We start from the raw sequence: 26621 nt of genomic DNA, 5'->3' as shown, positions 1-26621 counted from the left end.
TGTTTGAAATCTCACACACTATCTTGTATTAGACTAGAGGTACCCTCAGCTGTTTATATTATAGCATCTTTCACAAGCATATTGATGGTAAAATGACAAAAGTCAATATATAGGTAGAAAAGTATAAATATTTTGATTGTACCAACACTACACTTTTGTATGGCTGACGATTCCACTCAGTACTAGATTCAGAATGGGATTAGAACAGTAACATACCCTTGCATACAAACAAGAATGCCACGAATAAGCACAGCAATGTGAATCAAGTCTCTTTGATCACATTATAATCAGAATTACTACTGTTCAGGAAATGGCATGTAGCCAATGCATACAATTTCATTAGCAACTTTGGATTGAGGAACTTGAAACAGATGTTTTGTAGTATGCCATACAGTAATGGCCATTCCAAATATGTTAATCTGATATGTGGCCTACAAGAAAAGGCGAAACAAGACTTACCATACCAATTGACAGTTTCCTTGCTTATTGCAGCCCTGGCTTCCATAATCAAATCTTCATGCATTGTTGGGAAGTAGGAGTTCTGTATTCAATAGATCAGAAACAGGGTCAGCATGTGAGTAAACATGACATTTCTAACATAAATACAGCAATAGTTTACATTATAATTATAAATTCTAATTGAAATTGTGAATCTTTTCATACAGGCCATCAATGTTCTAATCGATTTTCTGCATTGGACTGCAGTGCTTCTGTAATGATCAGTGAAAAGTCATGCAGTACTGCGTACAATGATGAAACTTGAATGATGAAGGATGAATGATGAATTTCATTGCTGTGCGCGGTGCTGAATTTCACCGAGGCATGCAGTGCTGAATTTCATCCCTGCATGCAGTGCTAAATTTCACTGCTATACACAGTGCTGAATTTCATCGCTGCATGCTGCTGAATTTCATCGATGCATGCCATGCTGAATTTCATTGCTGTGCAGTCCTGTTGCAGCACTGCACTGCAACAGCACTGCTGGAAGTTAGGTGTCAAGAAGTACTCTCTTTCTGTAAAAATGGTTGATTTTGTTGATATGTGACACTTATCAATGGCTATTTTTGATACTTACAGACATGTGCTGAGGGTTTTTCATCAAAGTTATGAATGGCTCAACTGCATGGTGTTGACTACAGCACTGCAGTACAATCATAGCATGAACCACAATAGCTGCAACTGTACGACAAAATGGTGACTGGTCAGGGGACACTGTTAGTGCTGCACACTTTCCACCTTGACTATTCAAAATCAATTCTTGAGCAAAATTCTAAGGAGAAAAAGGGCAAGAACACATACAATTTGAAACATTAAGCCAGATTATGACATCATTGCAGATAAAATGACAAACTTAAAAAAAAAGTTTGTTTCAAAAACTTACCTCTAATTTGACAAAATAGGTCTGCTTGGTGTATGTTATGAGTTTCTGAATTACCTGCAGAAGAGAACAATCATCTCTTAGACTAGTAGTGTATACAAATGAAGTGAAGACGTTCAAATATGATCTAAAACTTGACAATTCTACAACAGATTCAATATGAATGTAATGCAAATATGAAACATTATTACTGATACTATACATTTTAGTTTCACTCAACATCTGGGGGTTGAAAGCACTCCTCCAAGACTTACCATACTCCCAAAGGACTTTGTGCACATTTTATATCGACCAGCAAATTTTTAATTCATAGACAATACAAAATAACAATATATATAATGCAAAACACTCTTTGTCATCAGAAAAACAATATCTATACTAATGATATGTAAAATATTTTGTTTGTTGACTATTTGAAAAAAAATGTATTTACTGCATAATACTCTTGACCTGATTGGATTATTAAAACTGATAACAACATAACATATTGACGAATCCAATTACATGGAGAAACTTTACTTTAAACATTGAATTTAATCTGTGGTAAAATATACTGATGATTTAGGTTTAAAGATAGTCGAGTACGATAATCTTACATGTCCATCAACTTGACTTTGCTGAGCACCATCCGCATACTTGTTAGCATGACACATGGTGATCTCTCTATATATTGCAAGTAGTAACAGTGACTGCTTCTCCTCTTCCGACTTTCTAGAAACCTGTTAAGAAAGTAAAGTTTTTGTTAAAGTTTTGTTTTGTTTAAGTACTTTATTTGTGAGTAAAAAAAAAGAGTTTTGTGGATGACTCACAATAGAAAAGGGGTTCAGGAAACAGCAGTAATAGAAATGACAATACAAGCAAGTAGTACTAGTACACTGGGAACTCTGTTCTTTTTATGCACGCACGTTCCAACTTGTAACTGAAACTTACATCACACAAGAAATTTTGATTTGATCGTCTGCCGTATCATCGGGCTGCGTGCTGATTGGTTGATTATGTATGACGTATGACTATATAATGAGTTCATCAGAAAGGACACAATGTTAACAACAACAACGTATAAAACACAAAATATGAATCAATAAATGTAATTCACGACAAGTTTATAAACCCAGCTTGTGCCACTTGAATGACATTGCCTTGTACTCAATGTACTCTACTCATTAGCTGTATGTCTCACACTGTACATGCACTAATCAATTTGAGATGGACATTTGAAAGGAAAAAGAGCTGTTTCTGTATAACGAATACGCTAGATGTGCTGTCAAAAAACTGGAGTAAATTAAACTTCTTACCCTGAGAATGTAGTCTACTTTCTTAAAGTCTGCACTTAAAAGGGTTTCAGCCATTGCTTCTCTTAGTTCTTGGTAGGTAGAGCCACATACCACAAATCTGTCTGGTACAAATGCTACCTGTAGATTGAGAACCAAAAAACAACATAGTTCATCAGATCGGTAATACATAGTAATAATAAGTACTTTTACCATGACCAAGGATTCTAAATACTTATGAATAACAGTTCGCTTGTTCACGTCAACAGGCTTTGTCAAACTATCCATTTCCTGGCTTCACTGCGAGGTGACTTAGTGCCCATCATGTACACACCGGTATATCTTTATAACACTGTACAATTACACCATTAAAATATCATATATGGCTTTGCTCACCCTTCCTTATGGGCATATACTTTATTCATTATGAGAAGTTTTACACTCCTAAGAATGTTCCCACTAAATTTGAGACCAATCTGCCCAGTAGCTTTTGAGTTTAAGGTTTTTTTACTAAAATTCACATTTTGTTGATCTAAATCACACACCAGAGGCAAGATAATTTTGATTTGAACAATTTCCCAGCTAGACACCCAAACTAATATACCCACCAAATTACGTTGCAATCAGTCCAGCTTTTTTTACTTCAAGTTGTTCACACACAGACACAGACACAGACACACACACAGAGACACAGACACACTCACACACACACCCCCCCCCACACACACACACACACACACAGTCACACACACAGTCACACACACACTACATACCTGTACATTGCCTTCAGGTGGCATAATCCATCTCAGCTGTGGCTGTTTAATCAGAGATTGAATACAGTCTGTGCCATATCTACGACCTAACTGTTTTATCAAGAACACTTTGGGCCACTTTGAAGTACTGTTGTCACAAAATTTCCTGGCTATATCCAGCAGTCTTCTGGCGTGATTGAAATTCTCTGGTTGTCTCTCCTGCTGAGCTTTATTTTGCTGTTCATTATCACCATAGTAACGGTAGATGAGTTCAGCAGCTATAACCAATCCAAATCGTGCTCCGGCTATAGATTCCAACTGATAGACATTGATACCACCTTGCGTCTGTCTATCTGTATGGACGGAAGGATCTAGCTTCTCCATGGCCTCTCTGATCAAACCTAGCTGAGAATCACTTCCATAGTGGAGGGCTCGGTTGTGGAAAGAGTCCTACAGAAAGAAGAAACTTACATGTGTTTTGACAACTGTCATTTACAGATATTGATAAAAGTGCCATTTTAAGAGTCAGTTTAGCATGAAAGTTGAAATTTAAAAGTTTTTGGTCTGGAGCGAAATCAGTGTTTCTGCTATCAACAGATGTATAAATATCTTTTTTTAAGTTTATTTTTTTAATTTCCAATATTCATGTGGCATACTTGGTCAAAAATCTTTCTCAAAAGTTCTTGGATGTCATTAGAATTTCTGCATTTCAATGTACTTATTTTGAAGTCAAATGATGCTGAAGAAAAACACAAATCCATTGAAGTGTTTCCCACCTCAATACACTGTATACAAAGTAGACACAGTTCAAGTATTTCAGCATCAGTCTGCATAAATTCTCTGGCCTCATCGAGGTAGATCTGTAGGTGCTCATACACTTGTTCCACACTGTCAAAGAAAAGAAGAAATCGAATGAAATTACATAGTGCAAATACACAATGAATGATGACAAAATTCAACAAATGTACAAGTGCACAAAATTAACATTTTAAAGTGAACTAAATGCAAATTATTAAATATCGTGATTATTTATCAGACTCATTTGGAAAAGTATTGTGTTTTGTCATCGTAAGAAAACTATTTGTAAAGGGTTTTCTGTTATAAGTAACAAACCAATAAACAAATACATTGTGTATTACAGTGACCATATGGATAAGGATTGGGTATTTATTTTGGAGTTTTAATTTATGAAACAATTTTAACATGGCTTCCTACTTGAAAATCTATGCGAAACAAAATTGACCAAGTCTGTGTTTGTAACTCAATAAATTGCAAAAGATTAATACACGTGTACAACTATTATTATTGAACATATAATAACAAACATTTTACACTTTTTTTTTTAGCTTTTTGCAATAGCTTGAGTTACAAACACACAGACTTTGTCAATGTTGTTTCACATTGATTTTTCAAGTAGGATGCCACAATAAAAATTGTTTTATGAATTAAAAATCCAAAATAAAAACCCAATCCTCATCCATAAGGCCACTTTAAAGGTAAAAGCCAATTTGACAGCATCTTTTAACATACATTCAAAATATGTAACCTACAGCAATGTACTTGTGTTAATTTGTATGGTGTTTTGGTTTTTGGTGCATTTTATTGGCGTACATTCGAGAACAATGTATGATATACCTAGATCTCAGGAGAAGCTGGAGTAGAAAGGATCGGACCACTGGATTTGGATCTATACAGTCTTCCTGAAAGGGTGTAAATCCTTTTGTTCTAAGTTGCTTCTTCTCTGAATGTTTGGTCACATAACTCATCAGTTTTGTTATGAGTTCTGGCTCAGGTGGTGCCCCTTCAGCAAAGCAATATCTAGATACCAGCTCCATGAAAAATGCATTGCATCTCTGACGGAATGCATTGTGTTGTGCTACCGCTTCCCTGTAACATGGAAATACATATCATCATCACATTCCCAAATTATAACTACATCAATTTATTATAAGCAAAAGACAGGATCTGTATTATGATTGTTCAAAATTCAACAAATGTGAAAATTTTCAAATACTGTCACCAAACAAATGCATTCCAACACACCATCCATACGTGGACTATTAGATGTCATTTCCCAATATGTTTCTTCATTCAGCCAAGGAAAATACAAGTGACTTAAGGGGCCCTTGTCACTACAAGTCGATAGACGAGTAGTGACAACCCTTAGGTCACGAGTACGTTCCAGCTGAATGAAGAAATATATCATCACCAGTAATATAAAAAACAATATAAAAAACAATCAGCGAAAGTAAGGGCAATTTTGAGCATTTTGACTCAAATTTTGAACACAGCAGAACCAATGACGTAGACACGCGTTGTCGTGACATAGACATGCGTTGTCATGACGTAACACTGACCAGAGTATATGTTTCATATTTTTTTGTTGAACTTTACTCGCGCATGGTATAACGTACTATATCGTGGCACTACACTTTATATGATGTTCAGAGATATTCATGAACTACAGTATGGAGAGAGTACGCAAACAACAGATACGGGATATAGACAGTTTGTGGTATCAAGTTCGAATCACAGTTTACTTACTTTGATTTTTCTGTAGTCTGCACTCGAAAGTCATCAGCAACAACTGCATTGCATTTTGGGCATGTTCTCTTCTGGATTCTAAACCATGTTTTAACACACTGTAGACAAAACACGTGTTCACAGGGTAGTACCACTGGTTCTTTGATGGCTTCTTGACAGACATCACATTCATGCACACCATACCTGATGGAAATAATACATTTTGTCACAATTACTCAGACAATAGCTTCTTCAAAAGTAGCTGCAGTTTTGCATCTCGGTGCTGCATGATCAGGTATTTATGTGGGTATCAAATGGCTGGTACTCAGTAGCAGTTTGTTATTGGGTTTCTCTGGTGTGTGACTGTGTGTGTGTGTGTGTGTGTGTGTGTGTGTGTGTGTGCGTGCGCGCGCGCGCATGCATGCATGCATGCATGCATGCATGCATGCATTCGTCTCTGTCTCTGTGTGTGATATGTTACGTGTGCTGGGTGCTAAATGTCCTTTCTCTATCAACAGATCAAAAGTGCTACCTTACAGATTACTTGGCTATACTAACAGCAAAGAGTTTCCATAACTTCAGCTTTTTGTAATATTTGCATTGTTGTTTCTGATGCAATAACCCGTTATATTTCTTAATTCACTTACTTGAAGTGTTGCTTGCTTGCAGTTTCATTGCACTTCTTCAAGAAATTCTCAATAAAAGTCATCGATCTCTCAGATTTCAAATCAACCTTTTCACCTAGAGTCTGAAATATAATAAAATGTGTAAACCAAGTGAGTTTTGTTTAAGTCATCTAGAACTTGTAAACTCTGATATCATTATGTCTTTAGGATGGGGTATTACAGTGACTATAGATGTTGATGGTAGGACAGAACCCCATTACATGCGAGTCTCACTGTGGCAAATTTGGGGGTATTTGGATTAGTGCTTGTGGTTAATATATCTGCAACTGTATGTATAAAGTGCAGCAGAAATCGTAACAAGCGCAAGCGCAAACAGAGTACCACATTGTCACTCGTACATCAGCAAATTTCATAAAAAATATAACGCTTGGTTCACACGATTTTGTGTACAAGGAACAGTCTATAAAAGTATACAATAATATTTTTAGTTTGCACAGCAGAGCAAATATCAATGATACGAGTTCACATCAATGCAAATAATCACTAGTCCATATTATATGTATTATTAACTTACAGGTGCAAAATAACACAATGTAACAGTTTGTAGGGTGACAATTCACTGAGAAATGAAGTGAAAGACATAAGTATGGCATTTCAATTTCGACACTCACCTTGCTAAGCTGGTAACACTTTTTGATATTTTCTTCACCAACTTTTTTAGTATCCATAGCACAGACGTGATCTACGAACAACTTCAACACACAGATACGAACCCACAAAGGCCTTGACAGAAAAATGAAATAATATAATTTTGTAAGTCTATAGTTTGTAAGTCTATAGTTTTGCGACCTTTGTGTGACCCTTGAGTAGGATATAAGGCGTCATTTTTTAAAAATAAATTTATGTCGAATTGTAAACATGCTGTATAAGTATTGTATTCCTAATTGCCACAACATTTCTTTCAGAACAACGATTTACATTTTATTGGTTTGCAAGGTTAGCCAAGACTTACACATCAGAGTGTGGATGGCTGGAACCTGTTACAAACAGGGAAAGTAAACAATTGAATTGGATTAATAACACTTGGCTCAGCATGTTGGAACAGCAGAAACTTGTATTACATTTCATGGTTTGATAAGAACAGTTTTATGGCATCTTTGCTTGTACATGAAATGATGTGGGACTTCAAATTAACGTTAACTATTATGGAAAGAGGCCATAAAACTGTTCTTATCAAATGATGGAATGTAATACAAGTCTCTATACTTCCAACATGCTCTGCCAAGTGTTATCAGTTGTTTACTTTCCCTCCGTTCATCCACAGTCTGATGTCGACAGTTGTACAAGAGACCTAAAATCCTTATTCAGATTGAATAGTTTTTATCGTTGCCTCCAGGAATGCCAAGTTGTGGGTCACACATAAGTCATGAGAGTGGCCAGAGTATGCGTTTCCATATTTGGAAAGTTTGATATTTTAATTTCATGTCTTCTACACACTTTAGTACTCAGACTAAGGTAGTCTGACAGTCATTGAACAATTCCTGTCAACACACACTCATACACGTCGTACCGTGTGTTGTTGTGTTCACTGATATAAATACATAAGGTCAAAGGTCAGAACAAACCCCTCTCCGAATTATCAACATATTCCATTTCTTTTTTCACTATTTTGTTAATACATTTTGTAAACTTTAAACTTGTCATAAACTAAGAGAGTATGGCACACATGAATTTTACCTGCATTCACGGATATGTGTTCTACTAATTTCACCGTATATTTCCATGCCAACAGCCTGTTTCTCAGCATCAAGAATTCTTTCTACTACTGGTCTTGCATCTTTCACTCTCTTCAACCAGCCCTTTCTGTTGTTAATATCATTCAGATAATCTTTTTGAGGTTCTAGGCTTTCCAGCAATGCTCTTAAAGCCATAGCATCAAACACCTGCGAGTAAAAACAAAATTTCAAAATATTTGTCAATTCCTCAACTTTCTTGTTAGCAAACTACATCACCTACTTGGCAATACTGAAGTACACTTGGTCTGATTTCTTCTTTCTGTTTGAGTTATTATAAGCAAGGTATTGTGTTTATGGTTGCTAGGTATGTGACGGTGATTTTGTTTATGTCCGTATCCCGAGTCAATGTTTTCCTCCATATTTGTATCAATTATGCAGTTACATTGGGCCTAGGTTATGTTGGTTGTAACATACTTGTGATGAGATGTTACATGTGAGTACACACTACATGTATGTGTATAGCTCATAAGTAATGTCCCCACCAAATACCAAGGTAATCGGTCTGGTGGCTTTTGAGTTTGAGTCGCACACACACACACACACAGACACACACACAGACACACAGACACACACACACACAGACACACACACAGACACACACACAGACACACACACACACACACACAGACACACACACAGACACACACACAGACACACAGACACACACACACAGACACACACACAGACACACACACACACACACATATATATATATACACACACATACACTGCCAGACAGACAGACAGACAGACAGACAGACAGACACCGCATCATGCCTATAGCACTACTGAACTTCATTAGTTCAGTTGTGCTAAAAATGTCAACTTTTGATGGTTGGTTTATAGGACATAATTTGATATCAATATGTAAAACATAAACCAGAGATCTTATACACTGTCCTAAACGTTACTTGTTGACATTCCTAAAATGTCAGGCTCCGTAACCAGACATTCCTTTTCAAATTTTTCTCTTTTTGTAGATTCCATTTGCAGATCTTACACCGCAAACACACTTTTTGTTCTGAACCAGTAATCATAAACTTGAATTTTTGAAAAGGCCTTTCACAAAGCAAATGTATTAAGAAAATATTTCATCAAGGATAATTGACTGACATGACAGTACACACTCAAAGGTTTGATACTTCTACTACTGATCTTGGACTTACTAGTTGCATACTCTGTTCGATTGGAATATCCATAGGGTGTGGTAGGAGCTTGACAACTTGCGAGTAGCTGTCTAATCTTCCATGGATACGATGATAGGCATGGTGAATACTGGGGATGTCCAGGAAAAAGTCATTGGGATCATAATCTTCAGCAACATGCTCTTCCTTTGCGGCAACGACTATAGCTGCAGTTACAGGCTACACATAAAATGAGAAACAAACTTGGTGAGATGGGGAGAGATGTAATCATGTGTACTGAAATGAGTAATTATTTACAAATTTAAGTCATACTTCTGAAAAGTATGTTAAACATCATAACTTATTGATCACTTTTAGTGCAAAAATTGTTCCACTCACAACTATTACAATAACACATTTTTTAATATGTTTTTCAGTTTTCATTACCTAAAGTGTTTTAAATAATGACATCACCAAACACACTATTACATCACTACACAATCTCCAAAAGAACCCATAAAATGGGATGGTGGGAAAGTTAGTTTCAGTTTAGTTACAAATGTTGATACTTTGATCGTTTTAGGTTGTCTCTGTACAAACCTTATATTCTGTCTCATTCGACGCTTTATACATCATTCTGACAAAGTCTTCTAGGTAACACTGTATGAAATCATCATAATCTTCTTCATTTACCATATTACCAAGCACAGTCTTACCAAGTTCAGACTCACTCAGCAAAGTTTCAAAGTTCTGTTTTACACTTTGCCTTGCAGAAGCTGAAATTACAAGAAACATCATGGCTGGAGTGACAAAAATAGCAGAGAAGAACTACCGTAGAATGTTGAGTACAGTTCTCAAAATGAACATATGAAAATACTGACAATTTTTTTTTTTTTTTTAAAGAGGACCGGACCAGGTATTGATTTTTAAGCCAGACAGATTTTCAAACTCTCACTGTACAATTTGCCCACCCCACCTTTATCTGGTAACATTAACATACTCACCTTTCATACTCAGAGCACTTTCCCACATTTCATTCGCAAAGTTTCTGATGACCCACGAAAACGGACATTGACCAGCGAAGTGACTGTTATTTGCACCACTTGATGGAACTGGGATAATATCCTTTTGTGCTTTCTTCACCTGAGACAGAAACATTTCATAGCTCAGCTCTGATAAGTTTGGATTTCTGAGTATTTCCAACCATAATCTGTGAACCCAACTATTTGGCTTTGCCATTTTGATCAAGTCTAGGTTGTCATTTCTGTCAGAAAATGCAATCACTTCAGCCAGCAGTGGAGTCACTGTCCCTACCAAGCTCTGCCATATAGCCCTCCTGTGGGAACATCAAAACACAAGGTTTAATAAAGTTACATGTATTATGATTGCGATGTAGTTCTGAATATAGTTACAGAATCTGATTCAGTACAATTTTCTCATACACACTTTAATAGCATAGATACTTCTGTATGTCATATTGTTGAGGACAGTATGTATGTAAAATTGTTCTGTCAGTTAGTACCCCACTTTGCAAATGCAAAAGTATAGAAATGTATGCAAGTTTTACCAGAATTCCCTAACCTGTTACTGGAGCTCCTAAACCCTACAAACACAGAGCTAATCTTAACTTGAATGTTGTTCTACATCAATATTGAAAGTCATACACGTGATGTTGAATTACTAGGGAGCTGATACAAATGCTACAGGGCAAAGTGTATGATTAGTAGTTATTAAAAGTTTACCTAAAGGTGCCATGAACTTGGACTTTCTCTCCTGTCACTGCTTCTCGACTCAACCACTGGGAAGCTAAATGGCCTGCCCTTTCATCCTTCTCTTTTAGGAGCTGACATATCCGCTCCTTAAGAATACTAACAAAAGTTATCTGATCTGTTGACGAAGAGAAACAGGTAATTAGCAATGCTTTGATTTCCCATTGCTTGTAATGTTTCTAACACTCACATACTACAGCTTGGCCAACAGTCATTATTTGAATGTGCCAATATTCAACATTCTATATTAAACACGGTAGTAAAAAAAAAATGCAATTACTTTATCAATAATCTTAACAGTACTGATATTATACGAGCATGATTTTCAAAGCATGCTTGTTTCACTGAAAATGGGTTAGACAAGAGGAAATGCACACAGTCAAAATTTATTACTTTCATTTCAATCTACCTTGCTGATCATCATTTTGTTTGAACAATTCCAGTAAGATTTCAATCCTCTGAGTGGATCTCTCACTCCTGTCTTCATCATCCTCTAACATGGCAGCAGCTGCATGGATACAATTTCTCAACAAGGCACTAGTATTCAGGAGAATAGTTTTTGTTGATGTGATTGCTTCTTCAATGTCTGCTTCATTCGTGTTCTCAACTTGCTGTATGTCCATTGCTTCTGTTGTGTCCATTTCATGACCTTCATCTCCTGTCACCCCACTCTTTCCACCAACTGGTTCCCGTGATCTCTTACTTTCTACCAAGTCTGTACTCTCCACAGCAACCATTTGCTTGCCTTCTGTAATTTCAGTATTATCCAGGTCCATGCCTCTTTCTGTAATGGTACAATTTGATCATATATACATATAGGTTATCAGTAGAAAGGAAAATGAAAGGGACAAAACTAATCAATCCCTGGACCAATAAATATATATATGTCATGATTTCATCAATTTAAACTTTAAGATTAAAACTCAAATTAAAAATCTAAGTCTTACGAAAAAGTTTACGAAAAAAGGAAATGTGTACTGGAAAGTCTGTGTTCCTATAAATTGGCATTGTGCAATACTGTGCAAGCAGGACTATATTACTCAAGACATTAATTCTTACTGTACATGTAAAAGTGCTGTTATCTTTTCATGAAAGAAACAACCAACAATCAAACAGCCAATATGATTTAAAACTTGCATGTGGTTGTTAACGCCTTGCTTTATCTATAATATTGAAAATCGCTATACAGTATCCTGACAGGTATCATATTGCTTTAGACTATAACGTGTGTCATGTCCTTCTGCACTCACTGGCCTCCTGACCGATGTGTGAGGGCGCCCCGTCATGGCGTACCTTACAGACTATGTATTGCTCATGAGTAGTAAAAGTTTGAAAGACAAGTTCTATTTTTAAAAGACGAGATAGTCCTATGAAGAAGCATTTGGTCTGTGAACAATGACGTCAGTGGGAAAAAGTTACATTCAGTCTTAGTATTATAACCTATATTGAAAAAGAAGCCCTGCCAATTTAGCACAGTTTTACAATTTACAATATGGAGCTTTTAATCCAAACTGAGCATGCTCAGACACAAAGGACTATGGGATTATCTGTGGTTATCGTAATACCTAATCTGTAGCTCCCACAAAGATCAGAGTGACTATGAATTAATCATTCATGGTTATAAACAATGTAACAATATTGTTTACAATGCTAACTGATTAGTATTTATTATCATATTTCCCATGATGCAACATTCAACATGGCGGGTTTGCAAATTCCCTATTGGCCATACAAGGAATTGACAGTGAAATTAAAAGTACTGTGGATTCAGTTTTCACTTATATGTTGAAATTAAAAGTTATTTTATTTCTCTTATGACAAAATAGTTATGATAAAAAAGTACCAATCCTTTAAACTTTTTGTTACAGTAGTATTTGTATGTAAAATTTTACAAAAAACATTACTATAAAGGCAAAAAAAAAAGAGAAGATGTTTCTGGTCAGTACACGCATCACTTAAATACCCTCTCGCCAGTCTTTTTTTGTGTTTTTTAATATCCAGCCCATGCAGTCTGCAGATCCAGGGGGAAACACAAAAATAACCCTCCCTACTTCTGTGAAGACAACTGCAGAGCCAATCATGAACAAGCAAATGACATCTGCCCCACATACACACACTTGCTCTAAAGTACTAAATAAAAAGAACAGTAACTGCCATAAATAGTAGATTGAGTGACAAATTTGTTGAGAATTAACAACAACAACAACAACAACAACAACAAAATCGCATCGTCACACCATTTTAGACAACATGTCCTGACCAGAAACAATTATTCTTTTTTTTTTGGCCTAACTTACCAAAATCTTGGGTCAATTGAATGTCTTCCAAGGACAATCCTTCTCTGATTCCCATTGTGTTTGCAGCAGCAATTTCTCCATGGTCATTCAACATCTCAGCTTGATCTTGCAATACCTGTTCATTTTCTTCTTTCTGTGTTGGTTGTTTGGCTTTTGTGATGTCACTCTCAAAGACTAGACTGATTGGTTTATTTTGCAGTGCAGTAATCTTGGGTAGGTTTGCATGGGGAGGTCGAAGTTCATCTATGTGAACTGAAAGCCATTTGCCACCTGATGAAAAAGGGGAAAAAATGAAGTATTAATTAAACTTTGTTTCCTTTAATTGTAGAATTTTTTTTCAAAGGAGACTCCACGTAAAATCCTTGAATTACATTTGAAAGATGGAAAACAATTTTAAACAAGTACCACCACAGTATAATACTTCTAATAACTTTTAATACGTATTCTTCTGTCAAAATTATGGATTATATGCATAGCTATGAGATATACACTTCAATCATTTCAATGCATTTGGTACATTTTCAGTTTTTAAAAGACTCAAGTTACAAATCATTATGATTAAATAAAAACCAAGAAATTATTAAAGCCTTACAAAGTTTCTAAAGCTGATATTATTACCTAGTCTGTATTCAGACACAGATTATATTTTGTCATATTCCTAAAAAAAAAAACCTTCTGAAATATGTTTTATTTAAATACTAATTCAGTAATTGTGTGCACATACATAACCTATAACATACAATCTAATAGTCAGCATGTACAATGCACATACAGAATGCGCGCTATTCACTGAGGATTCGAACACATAAAATATAATCTAGTGTCTGTCTCCTCAAACACCCCCTAGTGGTTAACCAGGCATCCAGGGTAGACATTCCATAAACAAGGGTGCGCATGAATATTCATAGAAATGAAAGTTTGGTGGATTATATAGTCGTCTTGACTTCATGGAACATCCAACACACACCATGTTATGTTTAATTCTATTAATTTCAGTGACAATAGTATTAAAGATAACTTACGAAAAAAGTCAAGACGACTTTTGAGTGTAAATATTACCTTGCAGTCCATCAAAACAACCACCAGCAATCCTTGGTAGTTGAATAATAAACACAACATGTGCTGGTTGCCATAATCCTTTGTTTTGCTTGATGGCTTGGGCACGTTCATCTTGAACGATGTATCTAGAACATGCAATAAGGTTGGTGTTTTCATCACCAGAATCACACTGTACCAATAGTAGTCTCTCCATCAGAGAAAGGTTGGAATCTGTGAAAAAGTCTCTGTAAACAATCAAACATTTGCTTGTATAAATATATACTTATAGTGGTACAATACTGATAAATTTGAGATATTCCTGGACTATACACAACCAGCACATAACCTATTTGAATTGCTTCCCTCTGGGAAATATTTAGGTCATTCAAATCAAGAACTGTGTGTTTAAAAGAACTGCTTTTATCCAGTGTATGTTCAGAATTTACAATTTTGTGATTTTAATTAAGTATATAGCCAATATTTTTTGTTGAACCTCGCTCATGCATGGTATCATGTGTTCATTATCGCTCATTTTAGATGTGCTAGTTTGATGTCTAGACCAATCAGATCTCTCGATTTGCACATCAACATACTGATTATAATATAATATGATAAATATAATGAGACAAAATACAATGGTAAAAGACTCACCTCACTGTCCTAGTAAACTGCTGTTCAGTTTGAAATGCCTGTAGAAACACATTGTTCTTCAGTAAAACCTTTCCAGCTAGCCCAAGGTGGTCTGCCACATCATAGATATCATATCTTGATAACAGCCGTGAATGTGTGGTCACCTACATACATGTGAGAACAAATTTTGTTACGTTTTTCGTTTTTTTCTTTCTTATTTTTTTTCAACTGGTTTGCAATAGGGAGTACATGTACTTCAACTTGGGTACCATGATGGAGTCAGAAAGTAAATCTTGTTCAACGTACAAAATTTAAAATGTTACACATGTCTACTTGTCAGCACCCAATGTGTGGCCCTCTATTGCTAGTTTAAGGATCTGCAAACCTGCAAAACGACAAATTCCAACTGGAAGTTTGGAGTTTTGTTTCCTTTAAACCAAAATCATGTAATGATGATCGTGTGGCGTCATGATGGGTGAATGGTTAGCGTGACCGGCTTGGAATCTCCAGGTTGCAGGTTCGAGCCCCATCGCTGCTGTTTGTTTCTGAGCAGCTAAAGTCCTTGGGCAAAATTTGAACCACGACTGTGCCTCAGTCAACCCAGCTGTATAACTGGGGACCTGGTAGGATGTAGGTTGCAATGTGAAGGCTTTAATCCTATGCGCTGAAACGGCTGCAATGGATTGTATGCTCTCCGGGGAGTTGAGGAAGACTAAAGGGCCGTTGTGCTGTTCTGATCCGAGCCAGGGGTAATAATTGTAAAGCGCTTTGAGCACGGAGTGGGAAAGCGTTATATAAGAACCCAACATTATTATTATTATTATTATTAACATTATTAATCCTATTGTTTCAATTATTGTGTCAAATATGATTTTGTCTCAGAGTATGAAGTGGAGTGTTTGGTGTAAGAGGATTTTTTAAGTCCTCTATTGCATATATTATTCATTTCCCTACTTTCATTTAATTCTGTAGAATGGATATTTTTGTCTGAAATAAAAACATACATAATAATAATGATGATATTTCAAAGTTCATATTCTCTGTACAATTTTGTGTATTTCCCTGTAAAAATCATAAGTGGAACAAGTATAAAAAATTTGTTCACACAAATACCCTGCTTTGAGACATTATATAATGGAAAATCTTGCCGAAAATAAGACCCTACCAAGTATCCCTATTGTTCTCTGACAATATGACATTTTCATCTTTTAAATACAACTGACCTGAGCAAGAATACCAGTCATTTTTTCTTTCTGCTTAGCCAACTTGATTTGATAGTCTAGATACTCTGCCACAGAATCATGTTTCTGTTCTGCGTTGTACCTATGCCACAGTCTCTCAGCTTCACCACTCAGTCCAGTTTGTACTAGGCGAGCAACAGAATCTGGTGTTGCACACTGTAGCAAAAGATCTTGTGATGTTCCATAGACCTGACAAATTAAAAATAGTGCAAAATATGATGATATTCTGCTCAACTGCTGACTCTGAAGTTAGTCACCAGACAAGGTTGGTCATGATTTATTGGATTCTGGGGTATTGTTCTAAAGAACAGCAAATAAAGTATACTTTTCAACAAGAGGAACAATCTTATGATAAGCTTAACACCACAATCAATTCAAGATTTTAAAAGGTATAGGTCAAAGAATTACTCAAATAGTTTTCAGGATTCAATCAAAAACCAAATAGATTCACTTAAACTGCAAAGACCTCTGCTATCATATATAAATCACACAACATATCCATTGAATTAGATGACTGAATAAAATACATCAATTATGTAAATTATCCATTTAATATGCAAGACATATCCATCACATGTACAGTACATGTGTGTCATGCTATAACCAATAGGTTCAGTCAGTCATCAGTTTCACATTATCTCACCCTGATAGCAGGTAATTCATTGTATTAATAAATTATTCAGATTTCAATGCACTTCCCTCATCAGACTGAAAGTACAGAAAGTATGTGGTATACTTACATATCCAGCCCAGTCTTGGTCATCATTAGCTTCATGTTGAGTCATATCAGAACAAACTTGTAGTACAATAGATGCTATGGTGTCATTATTGAACCCAATAAACGCATCCTCAACTTTGAACTTGGCTGTAGATCTGTAGAAAGTACAAAGTGTAAATATTGTAATTGTACGTGTAATGCAGTGTCCTGGTACAGTTATATTTGACAGTGTTTACTTTGTTCATGAATGTTTTATAAATTTGCATACCTCCCTTTGAAAGTATTTAAATTTTTCATTTTCTATTATTATGAACAATTACTTGAATGTGCTACCTGCAGAAATCCATTTCAAACTTATGAACTTTTTCACAGTTATCATGTTGAAATATTCTTGCACATTTATAAATAAAAGAAATCAAATGTATTATACGAGACGATCGCACAATGTCACACAAGCTCAATAAGCGAACTTCGTTCATTTAGGGGGAGAGGGGCTTCTCACTAAATTTTGATGGAAAACTTTCAATGATAACAGCTTTTGTATTTAATACTGATAAGTTGATAAAAATTTATTCTAATCTGATATATGGTGCTGGGTTTCTGGTAGTACTGTAATGTCTTAAAAATCAATCGTAGTGGTGTGACCGATACAGTTTACATCATATATAAACGTTTGATGTCGCACTTGTGAATGTTCGTTTAGGGGGAGGATGTTTTGACCTAAACGAACGATGTCCATTTGTTGAGTTTATGCGACATGGTGCAATCATCCCTAACATAATGAAATAACATAACTACCGGTACCTTTGATTCTGTCTCTCAAATGGACTTAGTTTTATCGTGGCAAAATGTTGAACCCAGTCATCAAGATCATGGACTATTTGAAGTTCATCATGTGTCAACATAGTTGTCATGGCTAAGAAGTGCTTCTCCAGACGATTGATCAGAGGAATGGGAAATCTCTCATAAACCACTTCCTTGTCTGCTACAACTATTAACCTGTAATAACAAGTGAGAGACTTGTTTTGTACATATAATATATCTATACTTCTATGCAAGTTTTGTTTCTGAAAATGCTCAATTTTGTCATATTTGTGAATAGTACAGGCCTGGGGAACACCACTCCAGGAGCAAGGCATTTTTGCAAACTTTGCATGGGTTCTGGAAATTCATTTGATTTTACATCACATACATTATTTATGACTACCGTGAAACACCAAATTGAAACTTGATGAAACATGCATCCAAATATTAAGTAAAGTGTCAGAAAGCAATCCTCGGACTCACCTGAATTCATTATGAACTCTACATTTGACTCTGTGAGTTCCAAGTCCTAAATCTACATATCTCTGACCACCAAAGTACACATAATATTGGTTCAGAGCATCATATAAACTTTCATACAGATTTTCCAAGTTCAAGAGTACTACAGTACGACCAGTTTCCATGCATACTTTGATCCGGTTGATGTTACGACACACCTAATAAGATAAACAATTATTGTCAAACTTAATTTCTATACATGTTCAGTTACTGACATTAATTTCTATAAACTTTGCCATGTGAAAACTTGTTCCTGCTTCTTTTGAACTAATAAAAGAAATCGGGGGTCACCATTTTGTTTTCAAGGAAACCAACAACCTGTTATTTTCCCATATAGTTAACACAGTAGTTGGCTGCCATGTTGGATTCTACGGCCATATTGGATTCTATGGCCATATTGGATTCTATGGCCATATTGGATTCTACGGCCATATTGGATTCTACGGCCATATTGGATTCTATGGCCATATTGGATTCTATGGCCATATTGGATTCTACGGCCATATTGGATTCTACGGCCATATTGGATTCTACGGCCATATTGGATTCTATGGCCATATTGGATTCTATGGCCATATTGGATTCTACGGCCATATTGGATTCTATGGCCATATTGGATTCTATGCCCATATTGGATTCTACGGCCATATTGGATTCTATGCCCATATTGGATTCTAAAATGGCATAATTTTGATATCATTTTGACATCCATTCTGAAAATTTAAATTGTGACACTTCATTTTTTTGCTTGATTTGTGCTGAGAATGGGTTTGAGTTTTCTTGAACAAAGTACCACAAAAAGTTGAAGCACTTTATTTCCGAGGCACACACTATATTCAATCAACACCATGTGGGCAACACTCCATAAAGCACTGAAATATTATGTTTGGACTTGCAGTCTGTATAAACGGTCATTTCAGATTACTTACTAATTCTAATATGATAAGTGTAAACTGTACCTGAGTATATTCTTGGTCCTTGGGAAAGCTGCTTCCAAATATGATAACAGTATCTTCCATACTAAGTAACTGTTGTTGAAGGATTCCAAGTGCTGCATAGTTCTCAGTTAGCACTAGCAAGTAACGACTGTCACTAAAAAAAGTTATGAAAAAAGTAAAACTTTGACATATGATGTACTTACAAAATAAATGAATATGGGTGTCTTTGAAATTTCATATTTAGTATGATTTCATATTCCTTGCACCGGGAAATGTTCAATAATTGGAAAGAAAGGCACAAAAAGACCAAAACACTTCTTTGATACATTAAAAAACACAGTCATGTATCATTATTTTAGACAGTTCATGACTATAGCATAGACTGTCACTTGGCAGATACCAAAACTGAAAGTATACCTGTCCATATCAAGTATCTCCCTGTCTAATCCTTGGAGACTGGCTCTTATCAAGGCAGCTGCACCACATTCAGGATCATTTGGTCCCTAAAAATAAAGTAAACAAAATGCCAATACTCAGTTACCGTTTGAAGCATTACAATGTAAGTAGTGTATATATACCGTATCTCCTCGGGGTTAGCGCCCTCACACGGGCAAGCGCCCAGGCCTTTCTTTTTTACAATGTTGACTTTTGGCAAAGTTACGGGAACCCCCCCCCCCCCCCCCCATACCTAAACTTTGAATAGATGATTGTGTATGTGTGAGCTAATAAAAGAAGAACGTAAATCATGGTATGCGACTAATGAAATTTTTGTTCTTCCCGTTCTTCCGCATTCATGCGTCTAAAAATTCATACACAATCTATGTCATCATTATGTTGCCAATGGTGATACAGTGCACAGATAATGATTATCCAAATTATTCAGACAAGAACTGGAAACAAATCTTTTATTACATCTGAAATTAAAATATTTTCATCGATAAAGAAGGGCTACGATAACTGTGACTGCAACAGAACTGCCTTCTTTAGCAATGTGTATAGATGTATGTATAGCTAGGTAACTCTTTCCACCCATATTATAGAACTTACACCATGTATACAGAGTTTACATAGCCTTACCCTAGGTTGATTTTTGTCAACGTTATGGAGTAGTTTATCAAATTCACTGACTGGATCAATACGATCATCAAGGCCTCCAAAATTACGTCGGATGGCATGCTCTAGTTGTAACCATGATGGAGGTTTTTTGGATGCTTTGGAAAACCCATAGACCATCTTGACAAGACTGGAACACAATAGAGAACAGGAAATTAAAATGATTGTCTCATTTTCACTGTATACTGTATTCTTATAACTTATAAGTTATATACTCACCATCAATGCTTTTTGTCACACTGCATTATATTTAAAATGAGGGGAATAATCTACCATAAAGATTATCACAAACCTGTAAAAGTCTCTAAGTCCAAAGAATTCCTTCGTTTGTTTGGTGTATACTTCTAGATAGCCTTTTGATAAAGCAGATATCATGGGACCAATGTGACCCTGAACAAATTTACTTGTAGAGCATATCCCTCTGTAAATAAATAAAGAAAAAACAGAAGTGTCAATATGCATTCAGAAATTGATGGCTTATCTATACCTTATTTTTGTATCACATTACAGATATCCTAACTTATGAAGAGAAACACGGGTAATACAATGTACACAGAACTTCATGATAAAAGACTGACAATACTTTCTCAGAATAGGGGCTGGCCACTCCTCAGCTTTGTCTTTGCTAGTTGCCAGCCAAAAGTCACAGTTTCAGAAACATAACACGTCTCTTTTATCTTGTGCATGTCTGTATTTATTTCGAGACAAATAAATATATATAGACAAAATTGAATGTTTGCACAACTAGAGGCAGTCATATATTCTCCATTAGTTAAAAAGCCACAAGCTGAGTTTATAAGATTTTTACTCAAGTGAAAATACTTAGTAATACATAAAACTACATTCCAGTATAATGTTAATGTCAATGCATGTCTTCTATAACATTACAATTGTCTTCTGTCATGGTTAGAACAGTTGATTGCATAGTACGTATTTCACGAACATATTTTGATATGTATGATAAAGAAAGTCATCAGATTGTTTATATGTTATATTTTAATACCAGGTTTGAGTTCAGTCAAACGTGCTTCAGTACATATATAATACTGCGAGTAACTTTTAAAAAATTCAGCAAAAACTATGCAAACAATATGTATAAACTCAGCTTGTGTCCCTTTATAACTATTTGCGCAAGTATAAAATCATATTTAGATTTAAATCCGATCACTGAAAAGGGAACTTGCAATCCAGACTGAGCATAATCAGAGGCAAAAGACTATGGAGTGTCTGTAGTTATCGTAATATCTAATCTGCAGCTATCGACAGAATAAACCTCCTACAAAGGTCAGGGTATATCCATGAATTGATTATTTCTGGACATAGCACTGCAGTACTTACAAACAATGTAACAATATATTGTTGACAATACTGATTGATTGATATCACATTTCCCACCATGCAACATTCAATATGGCAGGTTTGCAAGTTCCCTATTCAAACCAATTATGTGCAGTCTGGGAAGGCTGTTTGTATAAGTATATTCAGATACTAAAGTAATTTACACATAATTTAGTAAATGGCATGGCATCTCCTGGCATTTTAGTGCTAGTGTGAGTTTGAGTACATAATGTAAACAGTAGTTAAAAAATTGTTGATGGGCAAAGAGGTAATGAGTGGATATTTTGTGATTACAACTACAAACACTTCATTCATGTCATATTCGTATACTTGCTTCTATGGGGAATTTGTGTATTACATTCAAATAAGCTGGAAGTACCAGTATTTACATGTACTACACAGTTTTGCTATCCACATATCCAATAAATAATACCAGCTACAACAGCCATATTGGTAGTATTTACCTTGCACTTTCTACAAGTTCATCTTCATCTGGTACTCCTCTAGACACCAGTATTCCTCTGTTCATCTTGGCTGGATCTAAAGCCCAATTAGAGATTCCTATAAAGGCTACTTTCTTGTGAGCTGGTGGATTATCATTATCATCACAGCCATACTCCAGTAAAGGATGTAAAGTCTGGAGAGAACAAAATAAAGAGCACTTTGAGATAAATAACAATAACCATAAACTGATATATGCATTTTGTGCAATTATATCCACTGACACAGGCAGACAGACAGTCTGGCAGGCAGGCAGGCAGGCAGGCAGACAGACAGACAGACAGACAGACAGACAGACAGACAGACAGTCACACACACACACACACACAAACACACACACACACACACACACACACACACACACACACACACACACACACACACACACACACACACACACACACACACACACACACACTGTACCTTGAGAGGCAATTTTGGAGAATCTTCAGCCAGACCAACTTCATCCAAGACAACAACAGAAACAAAACAATTGAGATCTTTGTCTTCTTGAAAACGACTACATTGTCTGAATGTACCAACAATACCTTCTGGTGTGGACAATGGACTGCATTGGTAGGATACCATGTGTACCTGAAATATATAATGCATACACATATATTTCCCTAAAATAAAGTCTTGATTTCTCATTTTTCATTGTATGGACAGTTTTAGTTGAAAAGATATACTTATGCCTAACTGTTTGATTCAGATTTCTGATGTAATAATGATCTCATCATATTCACAACATTCTATTTTCTTTCAATTTCAATTTCAATGAGCTGGGCCTGAGGTATATAAAAATGGCATTTTTTCATGTGTGTAAAATAAATTTTCACAATTATCAATTTACCAGTAATTTTTAAAGATGAATCATAATTTAGTATCTCGATAAATAAATATTCATTATGTTATTTCTTACGAAACAAAACAAAAAAGATTTTCCACTCTTGTACATAATAAAATGTAAGACCATTTTTGTACAGAGTTGTTTTCTTGTCTGTTGTGTACCTGTTTAAATGTCTTAAAGAGTGGTGAGGCTGCAGTTTCTCCCTGCATTGCATCAGCTACAATAGTCTTAGCCAAGGATTTAGAACTTCCAGGTTTACCAACCAAGAACAGAGGTATTCTCAGTTCTATACACACCACCATCATGAAGACATTCTCTTTCAAAGCAGCATTTCGGGCTATATTTGGTCCTAGTTGGAGTTGGTCCAAAAACAAATCTTGGCACCTTAAGAATGAAGCAAAGTATAGTAATGCCATACTTGAGTATTGATTAGCACAAGTACCTGTGTACTACAATTATGGCAATATCAATATTACTTAAGACTTGCTGCAATGCACTATTTTTTAATACCAATAATATCAAAATTATACATACAAAATTTATGCATTTTGATATATTCCTGTGTATTGTTGTTTCTTCTGTTTCAGCTGTGAAATCATATTCTTGTAAATACTGAATATTAGTACCTCAGTACTTGTTGCATTCAGATACAGAAAGTGCTTTTATTATATGCCTCAAATATTCAAACTCTGCTACATGTCATGCTGATCATATCCTTGCTCTCAGACATATAACCCAATATCAAGGCAATAATATATAGAACTGCACAATACTAGATCCTTTTCCATAAATTTGACATGGCCCAGGCTCATATTTCCTACGCATTTTAACTTACTGTATTGTCTGCATTTGTGATATATTCTTGCTGTACAACGCTATTTCAATCTTATGTCTATATATGAATGTTCAGAAAACCTCACACATTTTACAGCTGATTTGATCTAGCCTTGAATGAAACTGTTTGTTTTTTACATAGATATTGATAGATTACTAGTATTTGGTTTCAAAGTTAGTCTCCAAGTTTGCTTCACTTGTGAAGGTGTACAGTAAATTACTTGAAGGTTTTACAATCTTATCACAGTTGGATACTGATATTAAGCAGTCAATGGATTTTCCTGAATGAATAGACATATTTATACAAATTGACTAAGTCTTGCTTTCTTTTCAGAGATATATGCTCATCAATTTTGTGTTTGAATGAGTCCATGTAAATACCTGCAAATTGTAACTATGAAAAACTGCACATGTTTAAAGTAGAATTATTTACTATTGTAGAAGCTATATCATTCCAAAATACAGTACATGGGACTAGTATTTCCTGACAAGGCAACTACTTTGTGTGTGCACCCAGGTGTTTACTGCTGATATTATCTCTAAGTTTTAGTGTAACTTACCTTGTGATTTCCTCAAGAATTTGCTCAGAGCCACCAGGTACAATACATGGATGACTGAAATGATCAGCTATTTCATCTCTGTAGTTTTCTCTCTCCTCTTGTAAGCATGCATGATAACAAACTCCTAGTGATAGTACTAGTGCAAGTGTCAGCGGGTCCATGGGCTGAAATATCAGTTAGTATTAAAATTCAATCCCCTTGTGTATTGAGAATTTGATTGTAATATATCTATTAGATCGTCACCAAGAAGTCAGATGGGTGTGTGTGTTTAGTGGTGCAATAAACTTCCATTGCACTGATAGATGCAGTATTACCATGATGTATTTTCCACATTGCTATCGATGTGCATTCAGTCCTTTCATTGATCCAAACTATCATCTTGTGATAAAATTGCCACTTATGGTATAATTTTCAAACAGGGAAATATTTTTATCTGAAAATGAAGAAGTCAAACTTTCTTACATGTAACAATGAAACGTAGCTCAAGTCCAGCTACTAGACCCTCAGGCTAACCTGTTTACTTTGAAACTGAATGAAGGTTGCCACTGAGGGCGCTGTGCCCATACAGAGGCACTCATCACTCTTCCGCTTTTATTTAGCAACCCATAAAGCACAGATTCAAGGTTTCACTACAAGACTAACCTACCTCATACTCATCTTCTTCATCTTCATCATCTTCATCATCTGTTTCATCGTCATAGTCAGTCTTGGCTTTTTCTCTCATCAATTGATCAATCATCTTATGTTCATAAAACCAGACCAATACATTCATGGTTCTCTCTACATCACGTAAACTGACAAAACTACACTCATTCTGAAATATACAAAGTTTAACATATTTTCAATATCTTACATTTAAAGTGGACATATGGACGAGGATTGGATATTTATTTTGGAATTTTTTATTTTATAAAATAATGTTATAACTTCCTATTTGAAAAATCAATACGAAACAACATAGACCAAGTCTGTGTTTGTAACCCAACACATTGCAAAAAGCTAAAAAAATGTGTAAAAAGTTTATTATTGTACGTACAATAATAAAAAATTTGACACATTTATTAAGCTTTTGCAAACAAGGAAATTTGTTTGTGAACATGAACGATTATGTAAAGTGGCCGTAAAACTGTTCTTATCAAATGATAGAATGTAATATAAGTTTCTGCTGTTCCAACCTGCTGTGCCAAGTGTTATTAATCCAATTCAGTTCTTTACTTTCCCTGGTTGTAACAGAATCTGTTTGTCCATGGTCTGATGTCGGCAGTTGTATATCATCATGAAAACACTTTAAGAATACAGTATATTGCAAAGTTATTCTGGATTATCAAATGATAGACTATTTTAAAAACGGATCCGAACTTTGGGTACAAAATTCATCTCCATACCTTTCTTTGTCTCATGAATCTCTGAGATGCAGCCAGTACAGTGCTGATGACTTCTTCTCTACCAGCTGGTATCTTTTGTGAATTCACCTAGACAAGGAAATGAGCAACAAAACAGATTAATATAGCGCTAATAATTACTGAAATACATTCTACAATATTTTGAGAAGGAGAAAATGGCAGCAAACAAGATTAATCAAAATTCAAGTACATACATATCTTGCCACAATTTGTTTGATGTAGAGTTCTTCCACTTCACTGCTAAGTTGACCAAAGTCCCAAACTAATGGTAACATGCTTGGTGGTAAGGCTTGTACTCGGTAGACCAGCTGTCTCAGAGGTATACGACCTATGGAAGAGATGGAAATCTTATCATTTTAATTGGCATACATGTATTTCACTTATGATATTTGGTGTAAAACAGTGACCAGTAGATAAGTACCGTAAATACATACAGAAGTATCAGTTAAATGCAATGATGAAAAATTTGATGAGATATTCATAGGATCTACTTCACTTACCCAGTTTATCATCAGTTTCCTCTGCCTTGATATGGTATCCTAAACCAGCTTTTTCTAATCTGTCAATCATGTCATCTGTGTGTCTGCAATCAAATAGT

General features: G+C 35.5%; 1 protein-coding gene across 1 annotated transcript in view; it reads right to left on the bottom strand.

Moving 5' to 3' along the window:
• The window catches only part of LOC144435442 (E3 ubiquitin-protein ligase rnf213-alpha-like), a 63870-nt gene that overhangs the window by 12038 nt on the left and 25211 nt on the right, over positions 1-26621 (bottom strand). Inside the window, exons 25-60 of the mRNA XM_078124038.1 lie at positions 26524-26606; positions 26218-26351; positions 26006-26092; positions 25267-25434; positions 24621-24784; positions 23388-23610; positions 22800-22970; positions 22340-22512; positions 20830-20958; positions 20502-20667; positions 19842-19927; positions 19446-19578; positions 18451-18644; positions 17968-18162; positions 17186-17318; positions 16428-16634; positions 15226-15368; positions 14596-14819; positions 13537-13806; positions 11649-12023; positions 11213-11357; positions 10475-10806; positions 10071-10246; positions 9513-9710; positions 8288-8493; positions 7222-7333; positions 6572-6672; positions 5946-6128; positions 5037-5288; positions 4178-4289; positions 3423-3851; positions 2674-2790; positions 1975-2097; positions 1382-1435; positions 1076-1270; positions 460-541 (exon numbers count right to left, since the gene is read on the bottom strand). Of these exons, the coding sequence (XP_077980164.1) occupies positions 460-541; positions 1076-1270; positions 1382-1435; positions 1975-2097; positions 2674-2790; positions 3423-3851; positions 4178-4289; positions 5037-5288; positions 5946-6128; positions 6572-6672; positions 7222-7333; positions 8288-8493; positions 9513-9710; positions 10071-10246; positions 10475-10806; positions 11213-11357; positions 11649-12023; positions 13537-13806; positions 14596-14819; positions 15226-15368; positions 16428-16634; positions 17186-17318; positions 17968-18162; positions 18451-18644; positions 19446-19578; positions 19842-19927; positions 20502-20667; positions 20830-20958; positions 22340-22512; positions 22800-22970; positions 23388-23610; positions 24621-24784; positions 25267-25434; positions 26006-26092; positions 26218-26351; positions 26524-26606 (6275 nt within the window). The remainder of the gene's footprint in view (positions 1-459; positions 542-1075; positions 1271-1381; positions 1436-1974; positions 2098-2673; positions 2791-3422; positions 3852-4177; positions 4290-5036; positions 5289-5945; positions 6129-6571; positions 6673-7221; positions 7334-8287; positions 8494-9512; positions 9711-10070; positions 10247-10474; positions 10807-11212; positions 11358-11648; positions 12024-13536; positions 13807-14595; positions 14820-15225; positions 15369-16427; positions 16635-17185; positions 17319-17967; positions 18163-18450; positions 18645-19445; positions 19579-19841; positions 19928-20501; positions 20668-20829; positions 20959-22339; positions 22513-22799; positions 22971-23387; positions 23611-24620; positions 24785-25266; positions 25435-26005; positions 26093-26217; positions 26352-26523; positions 26607-26621) is intronic.

The sequence above is a fragment of the Glandiceps talaboti genome, chromosome 5, assembly GCF_964340395.1.
Source record: "Glandiceps talaboti chromosome 5, keGlaTala1.1, whole genome shotgun sequence".
NCBI classification, from domain to species: Eukaryota; Metazoa; Hemichordata; class Enteropneusta; family Spengelidae; genus Glandiceps; species Glandiceps talaboti.
This window is presented reverse-complemented; position numbering and strand designations above follow the sequence as displayed.